The following is a 21,735-nucleotide window of genomic DNA, read 5'->3' as shown; positions in this document are numbered from 1 at the left end:
GCGTTGATTGCTGCCTCTGGCACTGAAGCCCATTCTGCTGCCTCCTCTTTGCAGACCCCGCAGTATTAAAAATTTGCGGGCTTCCAGTTCCTCCATGCTGATCTCGTACATTGCGAGATCGGCATAGAGAAAGTGCTACTCTTGCACATTCCCAAAGATTACATATGCCAGTCATTAAAAATAAACTTTTTTTTTTTTTTTTTACCTTTGCTGTCTGATCTTAATTTTCTAATCAATTGGTCACAGGCTTTTTTTTTCTACTTTCCCTTTCTTGTTTTTTTGCCAATTCCTTTTACAGGATCTTTTTTTTCCTATTTCTTCTGTCTCCATCTGTCTTCTTTCCTCAAACACACACTCAGGTTCTCATTCTCACATGCTGTCTCTCTCACTGATACACACAAGCATAGGCTCTCACACTACATGCTGTCTCTCACACACACACAGCACTCACTCTCACATGCTCTCCTTCATACATTCATATACACTGTTTCTTTCTTTCACATGCTGTCTCATTCTCTCACATACACACAGGCTCCCTCACTCTCACATGCTGTCTCACTCAAACACACAGGCTCTCACTGTCACAAGCTGTCTCTCACACAAACACAGAGGATCTCACATGCTATCTCTCCAAACATTCAGACTCACAGTCTCTCAACTCTCTCACACATACACACAACCACTCTACAGGCCCTCAGCCTCTCTCTCGCTTCTAGGCCTCCTCTTCGTGGGTCACCGCGGGATGGGCTCTGTGGTGTCCCTGATATTCTCGGACCACTGTGAAGTGGGATCTGCAGTGGCCCTGCTACCTGGTCTTCTCTTCTCGTGCCGCCGCGAGCTGGGATCTGCAGTGGCCCTGCCACAAACGATGCTCTTCTTCTGCACGCGGCTGATGCTCCTCCTCCTTCCTGCCCACATGGCTCCAGCAACGTTTTTCTTCCGGGGCTGCGCAGGCAGGAAGGAGGAGGAGCATCTGGAGGTTTGGATGTGACCTTTTTCTTCAGGCTGTGGTGGGATGAGCTCCACCATGGCCCCGCCAATCTTCCTGCTGTGTGTGGCCTGCACACAGCATCAGCCATCAGCACCCCCCTATGGCTTTGTGCTGGGGGCATTGGCCCTCCCTGCCCTCCTCCAGTAAGCCACTGGGAGGAGAGATGAGCATAGCAGCACTGCTACAATGTCTCTGATCCTTGCAGTGTATGTAGAGCACTAATGGGAATCAGGAGGAACTGAGAATGGAAATAGAGAAACAGATACTTTAGGATGCCCTGCTCAAGCCTTTTCTATTCACGTCACTTCTCTATCCATCAGACTGAATGAGCTGCCCCAGCACCACATGAGGATGTTAAATAACAGTCAGACTAACAGCATAAGTTACAGGGAAATATGTCTGCTCAGAAATGCATATACCAGAATGACTGAAGCACTGAATGCAACCCAGAAGAGAAAGGAGCCCAGAGAATCACTGAAGAACATGGCCTTCTGCAGCTGAACGCTGAAGCAGAAAGAACTGAACAGAATGGAGGAGGAATGGAAGCAGAAGCCAGCCTAGAAGCTTCAAACTAAGTTGTAGTTAGCCAATTTTTTCAGTCCACCTATGCAGAGGACCCAACCTAGACCATGCAGGATGATTGTAGACCAGCTCATAGTAGATATGCAGGCAATTTCCATGTTGTCAGTCCTAATGAAGGTCTGTTTTTACTGGATCATTCACTAGATGACAAAAAAAAATGGTTTCACAGAAAAGATTTTATATAAAATGAGATCCACGAGTAAGTTTGACAGCAATTTTGAATGCCCATATCCCTAAACAATACATTTTCTTGACAGCATGTGGTCATTCTTGCAAAGATGAGGCAACAGGTCCAGAACTACAGTAGTGCAGTTTCTTGAAAATAAAGTTTGTTTAATTTTTGAGCACATCAATGTGGAACAGTAAATCAATGACAATACTCTTTAAATGGTTCACCCTTCAGGTACCAAAAGAGGGCAGCAGAGGAGGCAGTTTATACCAAAGAAGAAATATGGAGAATTAATCATTTTGGCTCTACAGCTGTAGCAATTTTTCATGTGAAACTACTGGGATATTTTCATTAATCAGCCTTAAGTAATCTGCTCCTTTATTTGCAAGCTGACATGTAAAGCTGTTCTTTGTGGTCAACAGAAGTCTGAATTCAAAATTGCAAACTGCCGATTTTACAATTTGGTCATGATTTTTAAATTAAGTTTGAAACATTCAACAACATAGGAGAGGTCAATTTTATAAGAGTTTCTAAAAATAAGTGCCTTCCCAAAAGTCTTATGTGCATACTTTTAAGTTTTTACAATAAAGTGCAAATAAAACATGTAAACATTAACATTTAAAAAACCCATATTCAGAAATAAAAAACTGTTAAATATATTTACAACAGCCATTCAAACTAAAAAAATATAGGGCAAGATTTAAGTTTGGGAAGAAAAAAGCACAATAAGATCATAAGTCAGTTTTCTTGTACAATTATGAAAACAGATCTTTCATTTAAGAATCGAATTTACTGCAACTTTGGGCAGGGGAAAAACTCCTTAGAACAAAGCAAGCAAGTCTAGAACTGTTTAAAAAGCACTGCTGAATGTTTTTCCCGATTCTTAAATTTAGCTCTTCTCTCCAACATTCCCACAATGCGTTCTGCAGAAGTTTTTCCTTGCACTGTGTTTTCTGCAGCTTTTTTAATCTTACACAGGATGCTGTGCAGAGTTCAACAAGCCACATCGATCCTGGAGAAAACGGGAATCTTGGTGGGCAGCGATACCTCTAACAAGACCAACCAATCAGATGCTGCTGCACACGAACCTTCAAAACCGCACAAGTTCTTTCTTCAAAGGTCAGAAGATGGAAGAAATTAAATCCTTAGACAAAAGATGTGCTATTATAAAACTGCGCGCTGACAGGCAGGCCTTTTGTACTTTTTCTTGCCTTACTATTGTCCGAAACTTAAATCTTGCCAATAATATTTACAGTTTTGTCCATTTTACTTATTCTATTATTGTTAGATTTCATAGTTTTTCTTTTATTATCTTTCCAATTCTGCTTCTAGTATTTCTCCCCAAGTGGCAACATCCATGGGATACATGCTTTTCTCTGGCAGGCCGGTGGAAGAATGAATATTACTGTATTTCCCACTCAGCCATGCACACTTGATTTTGCTCTTCCAGTAGTTCCTAAACAGAGTAACCTAAAAGAATAAAACAGAAATAAACATATGGTGTAACAGAAGGAAGTAGGTTATAATGTTAACAGAAATGAAACAAAGCGAGCGACAACTTTAGGGAAGATGGCAAGCAACGCTCCCCCTAAGCTACACAGGCACCTCCGATCGATCGCCACTTTGGCCATCATGCAGTTTGAATCATGCACAGCTGTATAGTCTCACAGGATATGCAAGATTCAAACCATGAGATAGCTGCAGCAACACCAGGCAATTAGAAGATGGTCAGAGGCACAAGTTAGGGAGAGTGTTGGTGGCAAGACAGTAACAGATCCTGACAGTCACAAAAACTCAAATAACCATCAGCTCTTTAAATCAACTTGCATTCACATTTATTATATGTACAAATAAATAGCCTCACCAAATACTGCTTTTCACCATGGATTTGTTTATTTTTGTGTTTTAGACATGTTGAGGTCCATATTCAGACACTGTCTGGATAGCAAAGTTAGCCGGATAAACTTATCCAGCTAATTTGGAGGTATATTCAATAGTGCAGCCACACTATTAAATATAGCCAGCTATCATAAAGTTAGCTGGCTAACTTCAGGGCATCTCTTTAGCCGACCAGACTTCGCTGGCTTTGCATATGGAGTTAACTGGATAACTTATTTGGCTAAGAACATAAGAAATTGCCATGCTGAGTCAGACCAAGGGTCCATCAAGCCCAGCATCCTGTTTCCAACAGAGGCCAAACCAGGCCACAGGAACCTGGCAAGTACCCAAACACTAAGAAGATTCCATGCTACTGAGGCCAGTAATAGCAGAGGCCATTTCCTAAGTCAACTTGATTAATAGCAGGTAATGGACTTCTCCTCCAAGAACTTATCCAGACCTTTTCTAAACCCAGCTACACTAACTGCACTAACCACATCCTCTGGCAACAAATTCCAGAGCTTTATTGTGTGTTGTGTGAAAAAGAATTTTCTCCAAATAGTCTTAAATGTGCTACCTGCTAACTTCATGGCATGCCCCCTAGTTCCTCTATTATCCGAAAGTGTAAATAACCGATTCACATCTACTTTTTCAAGACCCCTCAAGATTTTAAAGACCTCTAACATAACCCCCTCCAGCTAAATACTTTTGAATACGACCTCTTTGATTAGTTTTGCACTGTTCTTGGGGTTTAGAGAGCAAGGTTAAGTTTCCTCTGGATAAAGAGATCATAGAAATGCTGAGCTTTCAAGGACTGCTTTCCTTCTCTTCCCTCTGCCTCTCCTTCCTGATTAATTACCCCTGTAGCCTTATCTTTGCTTAGAATCCCTAATTGCAGAAACATTACAGGCTTCTCAGGAGAACTGGTGCAATAAAGAGTGACTGCTGTTTTGTAGTACAATAGTCTCCTGAAAGAACTATATTGCTTGTTTTCAGAGAAATTGGGCACGTTGCTGTTGGAAAAACCTGGCAACCCTGAAGGGAGGTGAAAGAAGCAGAGAGGACACAAAGGGAGGGAAGAAGGATGGGGAAGGAGAAAAATAGAGGGGGAAGAAAAGACAGGGAGGCACAAGGGAGGAGAGGACAAAGGGTTATGAGAGGGGGAGCGTACTTACAAGCAAAAAGATAATGGAGAGAATCATTTAAGGAGCATGGGAGGGGAAACAGAATGACAAATAGGGTAGAAATGGGATTGGGACAGAGTGAGCATAAGGGAGACAAAGAGATGGAATGCGGGGATGGGTTACAGGAATGAGGGGAGATACCTGGCTTGGGATGGTAAGAGAAAGATGTTTGGGTTGGAGTGAGAAACAAGAAAGGGAGAGCTGCAATGAGAGATGATAAAGGAATAAAATAAGGGTTAGAGGACAAAAGATAAAAAATATGTGAGATGCAAAAGAACGAGAGATGTGAAAGCAAGTTTGATTACTGTAAATGGTGTTTCCATAATAGCAGAATGAATTAGTTATTACATGTGGGTGATGTCATCTGGTGGCACTGGACTTGTCTCTCCAAGCAAATAGAGTTTTGAGCTCTGCTGAGTATGTGCAGGAGTTCCCACACAGGTGAAGAGATGAGTTTCGTTTTTCTGGCTTGGGTCAGGTTTCAGTTCGGGCGCTTCGTGGGAAAACTCGTTTTCCCTCGGATCGTTTTTTGGCAAAAACGAAGCTGGAACCCGAATCCGAAACATGAATTAAAAAAAAAATCTGAATCAGAAAAAAACCCACCCCAACCCTTCACATTTACTGTATTACAACCCCCCCACTCCACCATCCCGATCTCTCCCCAAGACTTATTAAAAGCCCTGGTGGTCCAGCGGGGTCCCGCGAGCGATCTCTCCCTCCGGGTCGTCGGGCCTGCTACGAATCAAAATGGTGCCGATGGCCCTTTGCCCTTACAATGTCACAGGGGCTACTGGTGCCATTGGTCGGTTCCTGTTACATGGTAGGAGCAATGGACGGCCGGCACCATCTTGTGCTCCTACCATGTGACAGGGGCCGACCAATGGCACCGGTAGCCCCTGTGACATAGTAAGGGCAAAGGCTATCAGCACCATTTTGAATACTGGCAGCCGAAGGCCCGAGTGCAGGAGATCACTCCAGGACCCCCGCTGGACCACTAGGGACTTTTGGCATGTCTTGAAATTGCCTAATTCATGATAAACGAATGCACATCTCTACACAGATGTTGCCTCATGAGTTTCCTCAGACTATACCATAGCTAATATAGCTATGTAGTTGACTCTCCATGGAGGTGAGCAGGAATTCCATGGCTAATTCATCCTGCTACCTATGGAAGACACCATTTACAGTAAGCAAACTTGCTATTAACCGTCAATAAGCAGGCTGAATTAGCTATTACATGTGGGGAGTGCCAAATTGAGGGTTGCAGTGGAGCCTTTACTTTCAGGCTGAAACAGTAAAACGCGGCAGCAGTTACCCTGCTTCTAACCCGCTTCTAACTCACAATTTGGCCGCGTAAGTCCAACCTGCGATTCACTATCCCTTTTAACTCATCCTTACCCCTTCTTTAAATCAACCGGTAATCCTTTCCGCCCGCAGCATGTATATGAGATGTAAACGCTCCGATTAGCTATTCCTTCCCATACAGTAATGTGCGCCCCGACTATCGCCTTTTTAACCTGCAGTTTTGCCGCGTGTTTAACCTGCTAACTTACCGCCTACCCTTACCCCTGTGTTAGTGTGGAGCGTCAGGTCAGAGAGACGAAATTTCATGGGCAAACGACCCCCTCACCCCCCGGGACCCTTACCCTGGCGTTAGTGTGGTGTGACAGCAATAGGCAGGGTCCGGTCAAAATCCCCCCTCCCGAAGCAAGGCGCAGGGCGAAAATTGGCTCGACATGTCATTAAAACAAAAGTAAATAAAGTGTAATAAAAGTTAACTTACTGCATGTGAATTTTCTTTGAACAGTCCTCTCTCCCCTCCTCCCGAGGCGCGCACTGCGGCTCCCCTGCCTCCTGGGGGCAGCCGGCGGCAAAAGCGGCTTCCAGCAGCCCCCGCTGGCGAAGGTGGATGAATGGATGCCCGTACGCCTGGATGAATGCACGCCCGCCGGCGAAGGTGAGTGAATGAATGCACGCCTGTACGCGCCGGCGAGCGTGCATTCATCCAGGCGGGAGCCGGTGGGCGTGCATTCATTCACTCACCTTCGCCGGCGGGCGTGCATTCATCCAGGCGGAGGGAGCCGGCGGGCGTGCATTCATCTAGGCAGAGGGAGCCGGCAGCGAAAGCGGCTTCCAGCAGCCCCCGCCAGCGGTGAATGAATGCACGCCTGTGTACGCCTGTGCGTACAATTTGGGCGCTCAAGGCGTGACGTCGGCGTTCGCTAATGCACTGCCTTGAGCGCCCAAATTGCACGCACAGGCGTACACAGGCGTGCATTCATTCACCTTCACCGGCGGGGGCAGGGGAGCCAAAGCGGCTTCCAGCAGCCCCCGCTGGCGAAGGTGAATGAATGCAATTTGGGCGCTCAAGCCCCCAGTATCCCATATCTCCCATCCCCCACCACGCTGGCAAAGGCCGGCTGAAATAGAAAGGATAACCTTCCTCTACATGAAGATCTAGGGGCAACGTGTTCCAAAGTAAAGGAGTAATTTGTAGAGTCCATTAACCGCACTTCTTTAGCTGAAAATGTAGGAGCTCAGATTCCTATGAACAGTTGTGTTCGTGTTGAATGAGAAACTGAAAATCTTCAATTAACGACGCCAGCATTGAAACGCATTGAAACGCACAGCCATCTTAAAAGTACTAACATTTGATACGCAATGGCATGCACTACGCACTTACATACTGACATTCAGTGAAACGCACTACCATTTTGTAATAATATTTTGTATTGTATTAATACGATTGCTGCTATAAAATGTCGATCATATCATGTCTGTTAAATGACGTGTGTAGTGGTCTGATTGTAAGCTACACCTACTTGAAAGAATGTATAAAAATTCACTCTTCAAGGGGAGTGGCATGCAGTTGTTCTAAGCCTTTGTCTTAGCTGCATCTTGCTGGCAATAAAAGTCTATCTTTGCGGATCAGTTGTCTGGACTTCTTTCCTGACTAAAATCTGACGATTACATTGGCGAGCCAGCCAGGAGGTGCCAGGGACGCTATATTAGCCTATATTATGACAGCAAGCAATGCCTGAATGCCAAAGTGTTAAAGGCAACCAGCTGCATACTCCTAGTCATGCCCCTGAGCCAGTGCCCGTCGCCCCGGCACAGGTCCCCGGTCTGGCCGCCGGGTGGGGAGCCGTCCCCGCTCCTCCCTCGCGGTGTTCTGCAGGCTTTCCTCGGCGGAGGAAATCCAAGATGGCCGCCACCATCTTTAGGCGCGAGGCCGTGCCTCCTCCACAGATTTAAAGGGGCCAGGCCCCTTAACTACTCACAGCTGTCTCTAATGGGCCAGAGTAGAGAAAGTATAAAGGGAAGCTTCCTCTGCCCATTCTTCGACTTGGCAACGTCCCACGTAGTCAGGTCTGCTTGCCTTTGAGAGTTCGTGTACTTCAGATCCTTGTTCCTGTCTTGTCTTGGTGTTCCTGGTTCCTGACTTCGGATTAGCTAGTGGTGATTCCCGGTGTGTGACTTCGGATTGGCTAGCAGTGATTCCTGGTGTGTGACTTCGGACTGGCAAGCGGTGACTCCTAGTGTGTGACTTCGGACTGGCAAGTGGCGATCCCTCGGTGTAAGACCTCGGACTGGTAAGCGACGACCCTCTGGCACTTGACCTCGGACTTCTTCTGGACCATTGTCTCCAAGGGTCCACCTAAGTCCCAGCGGCCCGGGTCCCTACGGGCTCCTCCCGGGGGGACCGTGGGCTTCCAGGGTGAAGCTCCAGTTAGCCCTTGCACCAAACTCTCAAAGGTCCGTCTAAGTCCCAGCGGTTCGGGTCCCTACGGGCTCCTCCTGGGGGGACCGCAGACTTTCAGGGGTGAAGACACAGTTCCTTTCCTTGACGCCATGACTCTTCGTCTGCCTCCAAAGTCGCCTCAGTCTCCAGTGCCGAGGGTCAGCTGGTCGCATCTTCTGTCCTGCCTCGCCACCCGATGGGAGAACCTACGGATCTTCCTCTTAAGGTATACCATCCTCCCGTCGGCCCAAGGGTCCACAAGCCTGAGCATAACATAACGTCAATCTTTACAAAGGGCAGATCCAGAACAGTGAACCTGATGCCAGTGCTGGGAAAATTCATAGAAATTATTCTAAAGAACAAAATTACAGAACATATAGTAGACATGGTTTAACAGGATACAGTCCACATGGATTTACCCAAGGGATGTCTTGCCTCACCAATCTGTTAAATTTTGTTTGAAGGGGTTAATAAACATGTGGGTAAATGTGAGCTGATCGATATGGTGTATCTGGATTTTCAGAAGGCATTTGACAAAGTCCTTAATGAGAGACTCCTGAAAAAATGTAAAAGTAATGGGATAAGAGGCACTGTCCTATTGCAGACTGCGAATTGGTTAAATGACAGGAAATAGAGAGTAGGACTAAATGTTTAGTTTTTTTCAGTGGAGGAAAGTAAACAATGGAGTCCCTCTGGAATCTGTACTGGGAGTAGTGCTTTTTAATATATTTATAAATGATTTGAAAAAGGGACCAAGAAGTAAGGTTACCAAATTTGAATTGGCCATTACCAAAGATATGAATGAGCAGCCTTCTGGGTTGGGAGCAGCGACATTGCCACTGACCTCTAGGTGCAAACCATATCAACTGCACGGGGCAATCAAAATAAAAATTGTAAGAAGAAAGACTAACTTTACCTTCCAGGAATATCCATTGTCTCGATCATCATCAATCTCTTTCCGGCAGACCCCTCGTAAAGTTAGACAGTGGCTTTTCCACAAATGTTCGCCACTTTCAATTATTTGATTCCAGCTTTTGCAGGTCATAGCGGCACTGCACAAACTCTGCAGGTCAAGTTCATTAAAAATCTTGAAACTGACTTCTGGAGGTGTGAGATCGACAAAGTTCTTTGAATTTTCGTTTTTCTTCTTATCAGGGTAAAGTGTGGATGCTTCTTCACAGACTAAAGGTTGCTTATTCCTTTTGGCTGTTTTCTGCATAGTTTAAAAACGTTATAAATTGCATATAAAATCAGGAACCTGAAAGAAAGCATAAACAGCAATAAATCTGGTAGATATTCAGGATGCCTGGTACAACCATAGTTCATATACTTATAGGTAAACGTTACAGGACAAAATCATGTTGACTTAGAAAAATCTTTTAAGTTATCACATTATGTCAGCTATCAACATTTTAAGCACATGTTCTTGAAAAATTAAGAAAATAAGGGATTTAATTTCATTATCTGGAGCTAGTCAGTGATCTGTAGTCAGGTTCAATCAGGGTGTAATCCCCTGAGAGATGAATGCATCTACCAATATAATACAAGTCAAAGGTCAGTTCTCAGTTCAGCGAAAAAAATACAGATTCTGAATTTAGTTACCAAAGGAAGTGAGATGCCTTCGTGAAAGAAGATTCTTCATAAAAGTACTAAATCTTTTCAAAAAAGCATTTCTGAACCAAGCTAGCAACCTGTAGTCCATCTGGCTTCCTCACCTCCAGGCGAGGTACCTGTAGTCTACCCAGCTTCGTTACCTTCAGTGCCTTCTGGTGCCTAAATCCGTATTCAGTGTAGAAATTTGATTTCTTTTTTATTTTGTAATCTGATTTATAATGTATTTTATTTAATTTTAAAATTCTATTGTCATGTAATTTTTGTTACCTACTATGTGTGTTTTATTGTACCCCGCCCTGAATGTAGGAAAGGTGGGTAACACAAGTTTGAAAATAAATAAATAAATAAATAAAATTAGAGTTTTATGATTTTAAATGTATAGCACTACAGAATACGAGTACAGTATTTATCGAGTGCACACCCATCTAAAAAAAACCTGTCTCTTCTTATGCCATGCACTTCCTTCATTTTGTATTCATATTTTACTAAACATTGTTATGCAAACCAAATACAAACAAAAGCAGTGTACAACAAGCAACCATGATCTCAACAGGCATAGAGAAAGAAAAGTAAACATATTTCAATAAAAAAGCAAAAAAAAAAAAAAAAGACAAACAATAACTACTTAAATTAGAAAAAACACAAATAAGCCCCTTCCCCAAAAAAAGAATAACAAAGAACACCACCTTCCCCAAAACCAACCAACACAAAATCCAGTCCAAACACAACAAAAAAGGCAGATCATACAATATCAAAAAAGACATACAAAAAACAAGAAATACCAGGAAAACAAGCAATCTTAAAATGGATCCAGGCCCCCATACCAACAGAGTCTAGAAATGGCTTTCAAGTTTTTGAGACATGAGGATATGAATCTATAACCTGGTTCATCAACAGCTCCATAGCATAAATATGCCATAAATTTTGGAACCACATAGAGACCAAAGGTTTGGAAGGAGAATTTAAATGCAAAGCAATAAGGTGCCGTGCTGCCACTAACATATGCATAATTAACAGAGTCAGAGCACAATTTCAGGATCCAGGGAGTTTTACCTTGGTAATCTTATATAAATCCATGAAATAAACTTCTGACCAAAATACTGTAATAACCAGGCAGTCCTACCAGATATGAAAAAAGGAATCTCTACTCCCACCCCCACATCCTCTCTAACAAAACGGATCCCTGTTAAACCCCAGGTCATGCAGTTTCACAGGGGAATAATACCAATGAAAAAATATGTTATACCCAGACTCCTGGATAGAACCGCATTAGGAAGTTAACCTTAGAGAAATGAGAAGAGAAATCATGATTATTCCAGAGTAAAGAAAGCGGGGAGGGAAAGGATGAAAGCTTCCTTGTAACCAAAACAGAGTTCCAAACGTCCAAAATAAATGAAACAAAAGAGTGAGTTATATGAGAACGTTTTCTCAACTGATGTGAGATCCAAAGAGGAATAGAAAAAATGTTTCCAGGTGCTATTTCCTTTTCCATCAGGAACCAATGCTTATCAGGAAAGTCACTGATCCAGAATATATCACTCTTCAACAGCTTGGCCCAATAATAATCTCTGAAATCAGGAAGTGCAAGGCCACCTATAGCCTTCTGCCCCGACAAAACATGAAAACCAACTCTAGGTTTTTTTTTTTGCCTTGCCATATAAAATCTGAAATTAATTTTTTGAGTTAATTAAAAAAACATTCAGAACATGAATAGGCAAAATGTCAAACAAAAAGATAAACTTAGGGAGAATATTCATTTTGATAGTAGCTATTTTGCCAAACCAAGAGATTTGCAAAGGAGACCATAATTTAAGATCATTCCAAACTTTACTAAGCAAAGGTAAACAGTTCAAAGAGCTTCTCCAATTGATTCAGAATGATTAGCCCTAAACACTTCAGAGAGTTATTACTCCACCTAAAAGGGAAACATTCCTCGATTCTCCTATATGTAACTTGACATACAATAATTCACAAGATCTCAGTTTTACCCTCCTTAGACACTCTGCCAAACTGTTTAACAACATCACATAGAGGAGAACATCGTCATGGGCAAACAGAGCTATTCTATTGTGTCTGTCATCAGCCCCTTAACACCCAAATAAGCAGGATGCTGCCAGATCCAAATAGCCAGGGGCTCCATTGCCAGTGCAAATAATAGAATTAAAAGAGGACAGCCTTGTCTCATTCCCCTATGTATTGGGAAACTCTAGAATACCCTTTACGGCACGTGCTGCCGTCGGCATGTCGCCAAAGCTGCGCGCGGCTTAGTCCTGTTTTTGCCTCAGTATTGCCTTACGTGGTGGACTTTGGAAACAAGGTATTGTTCTTTAATTAGTTATATTTTAATCTCATTCCTCCAGCCTTCAAGCCTCCATATTTGTGCTGGGTTCAAGAGAGAGACTAACCTAGTGCATTTGCATTATTGAGTATATAATTAAGATGCCTCATTCGGCACGAAAGAGAAGAGCTAGGGAGCGCCAGACCTCGGACGCAACTGAGGCTACCTCTTTAGTGGAACCTATGGATGCACATGTACGTCGGGGGATGATAGTGGGGATTGAGTATTCATTGAATACCATGAGGGGGGAAGAAGAGCCCTCGGGGATTCCAGAACTTATGACATCACTCTCCCCAAGGGTAAGAACACCACCTGACAACCCAGCTGAGAGGTTCCTTCTGACGCCAGGGGATTTGAGTCCGACCGAAGGTAGGACCATACCGTCAGGTGTATGGTGTTCATCAACTGATGCACGTGAGACATCAATCTCTGAATCCGAACGTCTGGTAGGAAAACTCTGTCCTGTCCCATGTTGAACTGGACCCCCATGTACTCCAACGACTGGGATGGTTGAAGATTGTTCTTGGTCAGATTCATCACCCAACCAAGCTCCTGCAATAAGGAGATCACCTTGTGTGTCACCAGGTGGCTCTCTTCCTGAGACGGCTTGAATCAGCCAGTCGTCCAAATATGGGTGCACCAAGATTCTTTCTTTTCGCAAGGCCGCTGCTACCACCACATTCTTGGAAAATGTTCTAGAAGCGGTGGTGAGACCAAAAGGAAGCTTCTGAAACTGATAATGGCGACCCAACAATGCAAAGCATAGAAAGCATTGGTGTTTCAATCAGATGGGAATATGAAGGCATGCCTCTGACAGATCCAAGGAGGTCAGAAATTCCCCCAACTGCACCACCATTATTACAGAGTGTAAGGCTTCCATTCGAAAATGAGTCACCTTCAAGTGATGGTTGACCCTCTTGATATCTAAGATGGGACTAAAGGAGTCCTCCTTCTTGACACAATAAAATTAATGGAATATCATCCCATACTTTCTTGAGACGTGGGTACCGGAACCACAGCCCTCAGTCTGAGAAGCCTTTGAAGTATGATCTCAACTGCCGGCTTCTTCTGCAGGGAGTGGCAAGAGGACACCACGAACACGTCCTGAAGAATATTGTGAAATTCCAGTGCATACCCTTCGCATATCACCTCCAGGACCCACTGGTCCGATGTGATCTCGACCCATCTCTGATAAAAGAGAGAGAGACATCTCCTTATTTTCTGTTCCGGAAGGTGGGTCAGCAAACCTTCTTTAGGAAGCTCGGGAAGGTTCACCACCGAGCCCGCTCCTCTCTTGGGCTTCCGGGGATGAAAGGACTGAGATCTATCGAAAGGCTGAGTCTGCTGAAAGGTTGTCCCTCTTTAGGGACGGAAATGCCTGGAACCCCGGAAATTACTCCTCATACCAAAGGGGCGTTATAACTGTTTCTTATCCTCTGGCAACCAAGGCACTGGAGTCTTGCTCCACTTACTGGACAGTTTCTCCAGCTCGCTTCCAAACAAGAGTGAGCATTTAAAGAGCATCTTGGTAAGACTGGCTTTGGAAGCTGTGTCAGCTGACCAATTTTGCAACCAGCGTTGAAGACTGGCTGCTCTCACCGAAGAAACTCCTCTGGCCGAGGTCTGGACCAAATCACAGCCTGTGTCTGCTAAAAAGGCAGCAGCAGGCTCCATAACCGCTCAGGAATTCCCTCCAGACTCATCAACCTCCTGAGAGAGAAGCAGACAAGATCTCGCATGAGGTGCAACAAGAGGCAATCTGTAAATTCATCGCCACTGCCTCAAAGGCTTGCTTAAGAATAGCCTCAATCCTTCTATCATGTACATCCTTCAAGGCCGCTTCTCCCTCTATGGGGACAGTCGTCTGCTTAGACACGGCACATACCAGAGTATCCATTTTGGGAAAATGCAAACGCTCTCTCACAGCTGGGTCCAGGGCATACAGGCCTTCCAATGTCCAACCCCCTTTAAAATTTGCCTCTGGGGCATCCCATTCCAGATCAATCAATTTTTGGATGGCATCCATCACCGAAAAAACAAGAGGCTTTATGTAATGAAACCAAAATGGGATTCTTCCTCGGCTCTGACATAGCATCTGAACCAGGAACACCCAGCTGTTTCAAGGTCTGGGAAATCAGGGCCAACAGTTCATCTCTATGAAAGAACTGCAACACGGTTCGATATGATTCCATCCCTGGAGAAACTTCCCCATTTTCCAGGGAATCCAGATCAACCTCAACATCAGTGCCATCCGGATTCCTGTCGGGAACACCCCCAGAGAGCCGGGGCAACTCCCAGCGTTTAAGCATAGGACTGAAAGAGGGAGGAACCACCTGCTGAGGGTCCAACCAGACAGAAATGGGGGAAGTGGAGGACTATGCCTGAAGAAAGGCGTGTAAGCGTTAAAAAAATTCCATCCAAGAAAAAGCAGCCAAGTCCAGACCAAGCCCAGAAGGAACTGGAGCTGGTCCCGCAGAACTGCCCTCACCAGTGGAGGAGCCAGTCAAGGGAGAACCAAGATCTGGCATTCTCCCCCCCCCCCCCCAGTCAAGGCCATGACCAACCCATCATCAGAATGGGAAGAGCCAGGCTTAGCAAAATCTGAGGAAGACAACTCTCCCTGAGCGACTGAGCAGTGCTGACAAAGGTTAGAAGCCAGGTCAGGCTGAGAAGCTCTAATACGACCGGCAACACAAACAGAAAGATGCTTAGGGGTAGATCTTAAAAAAATATGCGATCGCGTACTTTTGTTCGCACAGCAGGCGCGAACAAACGTACGCTGGATTTTATAAGATATGCACGTAGCCGCGCGTATCTTATAAAATCCGGGGTTGGCGTGCGCAAGGGAGTGCACATTTGTGCAACCTGCGCACGCCGAGCCCAGCGGCGCTGCCTATTCCCTCCGAGGCCGCTCCGATTTCGGAGCGGCCTCGGAGGGAACTTTCCTTCACCCTTCTCCCACCTTCCCCTCCCTTCCCCTACCTAACCCACCCCCTGGCCTTTTCTAAACCCCCCCCTACCTTTGTCGGCAAAGTTACGCCTGCTGAAAGCAGGCGTAACTTTGCGCGAACCAGCCGGCAGCCCTGCTCGTGTTCCGGTCTCGGGGGCTGGTCCGGAGGCCTCGACCACACCCCTGGGCCGGCGCCATGCCCCCGAGCCCGCCCCCGAAATGCAGCGTCGTTTCGGGAACGCCCCCGGACGCGCCCCCTCCCGCCCCTTTTCGAAAGCCCCTGGACTTACACACGTCCCAGGGCTTTACGCGCACCAGCGGCCTATGCAAAATAGGCGCGCGAGGGCCCTGCACGTGTAAATCCGGAAGGATTTACGCGCGCAGGGCTTTTAAAATCCGCCCCTTAGTCTTCTTGCTTACTGGTGCCATCGCTGCGGTAAACGTGTGTCAGAACGGCTTGTGCTCAAAAATGAAATGCGCCCAAAATATAAGCACCTAAAAGAAAGTGCGGCAAGCTGTGCACCAAGGTATGCAAATAAAAAGTTTGTGTGTGTAAAAAGTGCGCCCAAAAACTGAGCGCACAACCGACGGCCTATAAAAGCCAGCAGAACATGCACAAGAGCGTGCAAAAATGGCCGCCACGTCCTACCACGCAGCATGCGAGAAAAAATCCTAAGTGCGAGGCCTAGCCTACTGGGGGCCACTTAACCCACCAGGCTGCCCAGTTCCCCAAACCCAACGGGAGCCGGAACGAATGTCGGCGTGGCACACCGAGTACAGAGACCGGAGGAAGTCCTGAAACCCCTCTGTCTCTGATTCAGGTAAAACTTTCTCCTTTTTTTCTTAAATCTTACCTGAGCTCAGCGCCACTTGGCCTAGTACAGAGACAGTCTCCGTCTGTGGGGGGAGAGGGCATCTGCCATCACCGCCGCACTTGGCCTCCTGTAATGCTGCCTTTCAGCTGAACTAGCAGCTAAGTCCACGCTGGGAAACCAAGCTACCAGACCAAGGCACATCTTGAGGGACCTCAGAAATCGCCTCAGCAATTCTCAACTGGGAGAGGGACCTTTAGATATCACCGCAGGAAAGGGGAGGGTTCTTTTCCTGAATTTAGAATTTCAAATTTGTCCTTTGAAAAAGTTCAAAGCAATCCCCATAGGGAGATGCACATCCACCATCTGCTGGAGATGGAGAATACTGGCAGGCTAGAGTCACTGCAGGGTTATGTATATTGTAATGTCATCTTGCTCTGTCTCCATCTGCTGGCAGGGGCGAATAAACCCACTGGTCCTGAGGCCATCTGTCTACATGCTAGGAAAATTTCTGTTTTTCCTCAGCCCAGTCAAAAGGGAATGTACCTGATTATAAATTGAGGGATAAAGCTTCAGAATTATTCAAATTTATTTTTAGACCTGCAAAGGTTTGGAAGTTTATAAACAAAACTTTTGGGAATCTCCATTGTGGCATCTCCAACAAATAACAAAATGTCATCAGCAAACACTGAGATTTTCAAAGACATTACTACTTGTATATCTTGTATATCTCCATCTCCTGTAACTGAATCCTAAAGGTTTCACTGCCAAAATAAACAGTGGAGATAATGGACAGCCCTGCAGTGTTGCCTTTTCATAGGTAGGGTTGTTGCTGTTTTAATGCTGGCAGTTAGTGCTGTTTTGGTTTGGGGGTATCAGAAAATGTGTTAGAAAAAGTGTTTCTTTGTCAGAAAATGTGTTTCTTTGTAGTCATGCATGAAAAGTGTAGCCAGTAAAATCAAGTTAGTATTGAAGCATAAGAAATGCTTTTTTACACTCCTTGTACTTTTCCACTGAGATAAGGGCTTAAACTGGGATGCCTTCCAACTTCAGTCACCTGTGTCCTTGGGGGGGGGGGGGGGGGGGGGGGGGGAAACAGTTAACTTTTCTTAATTAGAAGCACAGACTAGCCCTCACCTGGCTATTATAGTTTTTTTCTGCATAAGAGAACCCTAGCTAGTATAATTAACCTTAGCTAGTATTAGCAAGACATGTACTAGAAAGAATTTATTTTACAAGAAAAATGTCTTTAGTAGATATTTATGGACCCACAAAACAAGAAGGGGGGCGATCTATGAAAGCCGTAATGGTATCAACAAACAAGATAGATGCCGGGTGTCTTTTTTAAAACGTTTATTGTAGTGGAGACGTAAAAATGGGCATTTATCTTGTTTGTTGATACCTTTAGTACATATTTATCTGACTGGTATAATTTCCGCAACTATTGTTACCAAATTCTATTTATAGCTATGTACTGTTTGATTAAGATAAGGTTTGAAAAATGTAATGCTTCTCAAGCTAATCACATGCCTTAAAAGATTATTGTTACGATCCCCCCTGTTGCTGCGCTGCAGGAGGTATCTCACCTTTCCTCTGGAGGCCGCTCCGAAGCCAGGGCCTTGCCTGTGTACCATCCAGGATTTGCTCCAGGGCCTGGGAGGCCTAGCTGTTCTGAGGCCTGCCTGTGGCTTGCTTGGCTCCGCTTGGACTTCCTGGTTCAGCCATGCCCTTCTCCCTAGGGGCCGGCCCACGGCACTCCACCTCAGTTATAGGGCCAGCGAGGGGCGGTCCAGGTGAACTCCTCCCAGGGAGTTGCCTGCATACAGCAGTATAAAAGGACTTTCACTTCAGTTCCTGTGGACCTTTGGATTGAGTTCCACAGTCGTCTGTGCCTCTTCCTTGATCCAGGTCCTCCGTGGTCTTGCTTGTCTTGACGGCTCCGTGTCCTGTCTCTGCCTATTGCCTTGATGTCTGTTCCGGATGTTCCTGATGTTTGTTCCTGTTCCAGTTTCTGATGTTCCTACCTGCTTTAGGCTGCCAGGAGTGCAGCAAACCTGCTTTAGGCTGCCAGGAGTGCAGCAACCTACCTTGACTGCCAGGAGTGCAGCAACCCACCGCTTCCTCTTCCCTGTGCTCGTCCCGCTCCTGCGCTTGTAGGACAGGGGTGGTCCGTGACCAGTCCAGCCGTGCTGGCTGTGTAGGGTGCCCTGAGAGACAGTGCCAATGTCTTCCTTCCCAGCCCTTGTCTCTGATGTCTTGCTTCAGCCCTCGTCTCTGATGTCTTGCTTCAGCCCTCGTCTCTGATGTCTTCAGTGTTCTAAGGACTCTGTCTGCCCTCGTCCTTTGTCCGGCCTGCCACCCTATGCCGTTACCCAGCGGCAGGTCCGAAAGGGCTTGGAAAAGTCGGAGGACCGTTCATCAATCAACATTGTGTTGTTGGTTGCCATGGGTGTGCAGGTCCGGCTGAGGGTCAGACTCTGTTCCTCATTCCTGCTTCAGTACCTGCCTGGCTCTCCATGCTCGCACCGGCTCACATCCCACGGTGGGGCTTGGGGCTCCTCCCTGGGTCTCGCCTTGGCCCAAGGGCTCACCTCACCCGCTTTAGAGGCGACCTCGCTTGTAACAATTATAACTGTTATCTGAATAAAGAGACTTATTTTCATAGATCCAGACTGAATAATTTGTTTAAACAACTCTATTGGGGAACCCTCATCTCTAAAAAAAAATAAACTCCTTCCCTAAGGGTTGGAGGGTCTTATGAAAAGGTAGGATAGGAGCAGAGCTTATCCTGACTTTCACTGATGGGAGGGGGGGGGAATGCGTTTATAATTTTGTTTCCTCATGGCTTTCTGAGGGCCAAGCCCACTCCCAACACTGGTTACAATAGGCATATTGTATGGGTTCCAAGAGTCTTTTTTGAACCACAACGGTGCATGTTATAAAATACATTTTGTAAGTGATATTTTTACTTCAGAAGTCTGAACCCTGTATCCTTCATGTAAAATCTGTTTTAAATACACAACTTTTAATTGTGTGGGAGAGAGCATGATGGGGGGTGGGGTGGAAGCCCAAGGCTGTAAATTTCACCTAGGGCACCAAATACCTTTGTACCAGACCTGTGAGAATGAAGTTAGCCTTGTTTGTTGATTTAAGAGGATCCTTCATTAGCTTTTGCTTTCTCTTTTGTTGATTGTAACTCTTTCATATTCTGCATAAAGTAATGTTTTAGGAAGAGTTAGGCTAACAGAGTATGCCCACAGCATGAATGGAAGCAGCACATTTCTTTATGGACCCGATCTTATCAAACTGTGAAAAACCGCTTGTGTTTAAAACGAAAAAATGTAGGAAATATCCCAATTCTTGCTAACAAGGGCAAGCAGCTAAGATGGATTCTCTGACGTTATTAAAAATGGACATTGACCTAAGTGGGTTATGTAGCGCTAAATGCAGAAAACAAAAGAGACTCTGTAGTATGGTGATGGATTTATTGGCCCTTTCTAGCCTAAGTGGCACCCACAAGTGTCCAAAAGCAACATAAGCACTATCTGTCACTGTGTGAATCGGTACTGCAATAATACTGAGGACTCTTTTTATGGCGGTAAGACCAATCTGAAAGCCGGACTTATCAGTTGCCCTGTCAAACCTGGGCAACTGTCATTCATCAGAGCTGAGTGCTTGCTGAACTGTGCCAGGACAGGACTGGCAAAAGAGCATGAAAATCTGCTAATTAAAAGCCTTAATTATGCATTCACCTGACTATGCATAAAGCTGCTGAATTATGCACAGTTGGGCCCTTAAAAAGCAGCAGGGTGCTCAGGGTCATCATCAGCCGATCGATCGTTATCCATCAAAGAGAAGGAAACAGCCCATCCGAGTGCTGTTGCCTCCATCCTGGCTCAGCTCACCGCTCCCGCTGCAGAGAGAAAAGACCGATCCCTCCCAGGTGTCCAAGTAGAGGAGCTGAGTGCACCTTGCTGCTTGAGATGTCCTGGTCTGGAGAATAGACCCTGCTGCCACGGTCTCAGTCACAAAGAGACCAGACTGCTGAAGATCCAGAAACAGGGTCCTGAGGGAATTCCCATGTGGTGAGAACTTTAACTTTTATTCCCTATTCTGTGGGGCAAGTTATTGCTAGAGATATGTGAGGCTGGCATTAATTAATTAATTGTAATCTGTTAAGCACCGGATGTCAAATATGCTTTTCTAACAATTGTTTTTATTGTCTGTGTCCCTAATTGCCTTTGTGCTTCCGGATGAAGTGTTAAGCTTAGCCCTGTGTAATTTAGGAAAAAATAACATTTTCTTCAGATAGTTTGGGTAATCTTTCTAAGCAAAGGGATAGGAAAGTCACTGATAAATAGTAGGTACATAGATAAAGGGAGGTGGGGTTGGAACTCATAGCTCTTGTCCCTACAAAACCATCAGAGACACCAAATCTTAATTGTATACATGTTTCTTCCAGAAACTATTTTTTTTTCACATTTGTTTCTAACTGGAAAGCAGCAGAGAAAGAACAGTGAAGCTACTCGATCTTGGATGCTCAGGAGATGCTTGATTCAATGCACTTCAAGAGCGGGCGAGATGCAGTTTGCAGGACGTTAAGTAGTAAGAGACATGCGTGTCCGCCCCTGTCCATCATCTGTTGCTAGAAAACAAGGTCGAGGCTTATGCAGTGAGCAGCACCTGCACCTGACCCGACAGTGCCAGCAAGAGCACGGTCTGGTCCGGTCCTATAGTCCCAGACATTAACAGAAAATACTCATTCACTCCATAGCATCAGAGCACGGAACCTGCCTATCTCCTCGACTCTCATCAGATCGCCTTCCCCGTACGATCGTGGCAGTGAATTAAGTACATGAATGAAACAACAATAATATCACTCATCAACATAATAATAATCACCATCATATAAATGCTAACATACCCTCCTCACTTCACGCTTGGCACGGCCCGACGGTTTAAACGGCTGTTTATTTACATAACAAATGCAATAGCCCTCCCCCCCCCCCCCCCCGACATCGTCAAGTGTACACGCCATGAACTGCACAGAACTCTGGAGCTTGTGGTTTTCAACTCACGAGCACCGCGTGGACGTCCCTGCGCGAAGGAGAATTGACTGAACTACGACTCCCAAAAATCGCCTCGGTCCGGCGCGATTTACCAGGGCAGCGATTGATTGACAGCTGTCAGAGCGCTGGAAGCGAGTGACGCTGGGGCAGCGGCTGCTTCTGGTGCTGACAGCGAGGGACGTTGCCCATTGGGTCATTCGCATAGTCCAGCGAGAAGGGCAGGTTCTCGGGGAATATTCCTGGGCGAGCTACAAAACAGATCATGAAACCGAAACTGAAACCGCAACCACGCCGCTTCCGTGTGACAATGTATAGTGTTCCTCGAGCTCTTGTTTTTTGTTTTTTTTTTTTAAGAACGGCATTCTCGCCGAGCTGGACTGTACGCTTCTAAATAAAAGAACTCGTT

At 45.5% G+C, this 21,735-nt stretch overlaps 1 protein-coding gene across 3 annotated transcripts; it reads right to left on the bottom strand.

Annotated features, from left to right (window-relative positions):
- Positions 1-1,816: 1,816 nt before the first annotated feature.
- On the bottom strand, positions 1,817-21,733 carry FBXO48 (F-box protein 48). 3 transcript variants are annotated; one of them, XM_029593582.1, is made up of 3 exons: positions 21,339-21,733; positions 9,463-9,804; positions 1,817-3,212 (listed from the first exon to the last, which is right to left on the bottom strand). In XM_029593582.1, the coding sequence occupies exons 2-3, from the start codon at positions 9,763-9,765 to the stop codon at positions 3,051-3,053; spliced, it is 465 nt and encodes a 154-aa protein (XP_029449442.1). In that variant the 5' UTR covers positions 9,766-9,804; positions 21,339-21,733; the 3' UTR covers positions 1,817-3,050. The 3 variants fall into 3 exon arrangements, with proteins under 3 accessions (XP_029449442.1, XP_029449444.1, XP_029449443.1); XM_029593584.1 differs by having other exon boundaries at positions 21,422-21,733; XM_029593583.1 differs by lacking the exon at positions 21,339-21,733 and adding an exon at positions 21,185-21,262.
- Between the last annotated feature and the right edge of the window lie 2 nt (positions 21,734-21,735).

Source organism: Rhinatrema bivittatum, chromosome 3, assembly GCF_901001135.1.
Source record: "Rhinatrema bivittatum chromosome 3, aRhiBiv1.1, whole genome shotgun sequence".
Taxonomy (NCBI): domain Eukaryota; kingdom Metazoa; phylum Chordata; class Amphibia; order Gymnophiona; family Rhinatrematidae; genus Rhinatrema; species Rhinatrema bivittatum.
The sequence above is the reverse complement of the archived record's forward strand: the minus strand, read 5'-3'. Positions and strand labels throughout refer to the sequence as shown.

Bases quoted from the DNA above. Each gene is read 5' to 3' on its own strand.
- FBXO48 (XM_029593582.1), bottom strand. From the start codon at position 9,765: ATGCAGAAAACAGCCAAAAGGAATAAGCAACCTTTAGTCTGTGAAGAA. The intron at 3,213-9,462 runs GTAAAGTTAGTC...TTATTCTTTTAG, and splicing joins ACAATGGATATTCCTGGAAG to GTTACTCTGTTTAGGAACTA.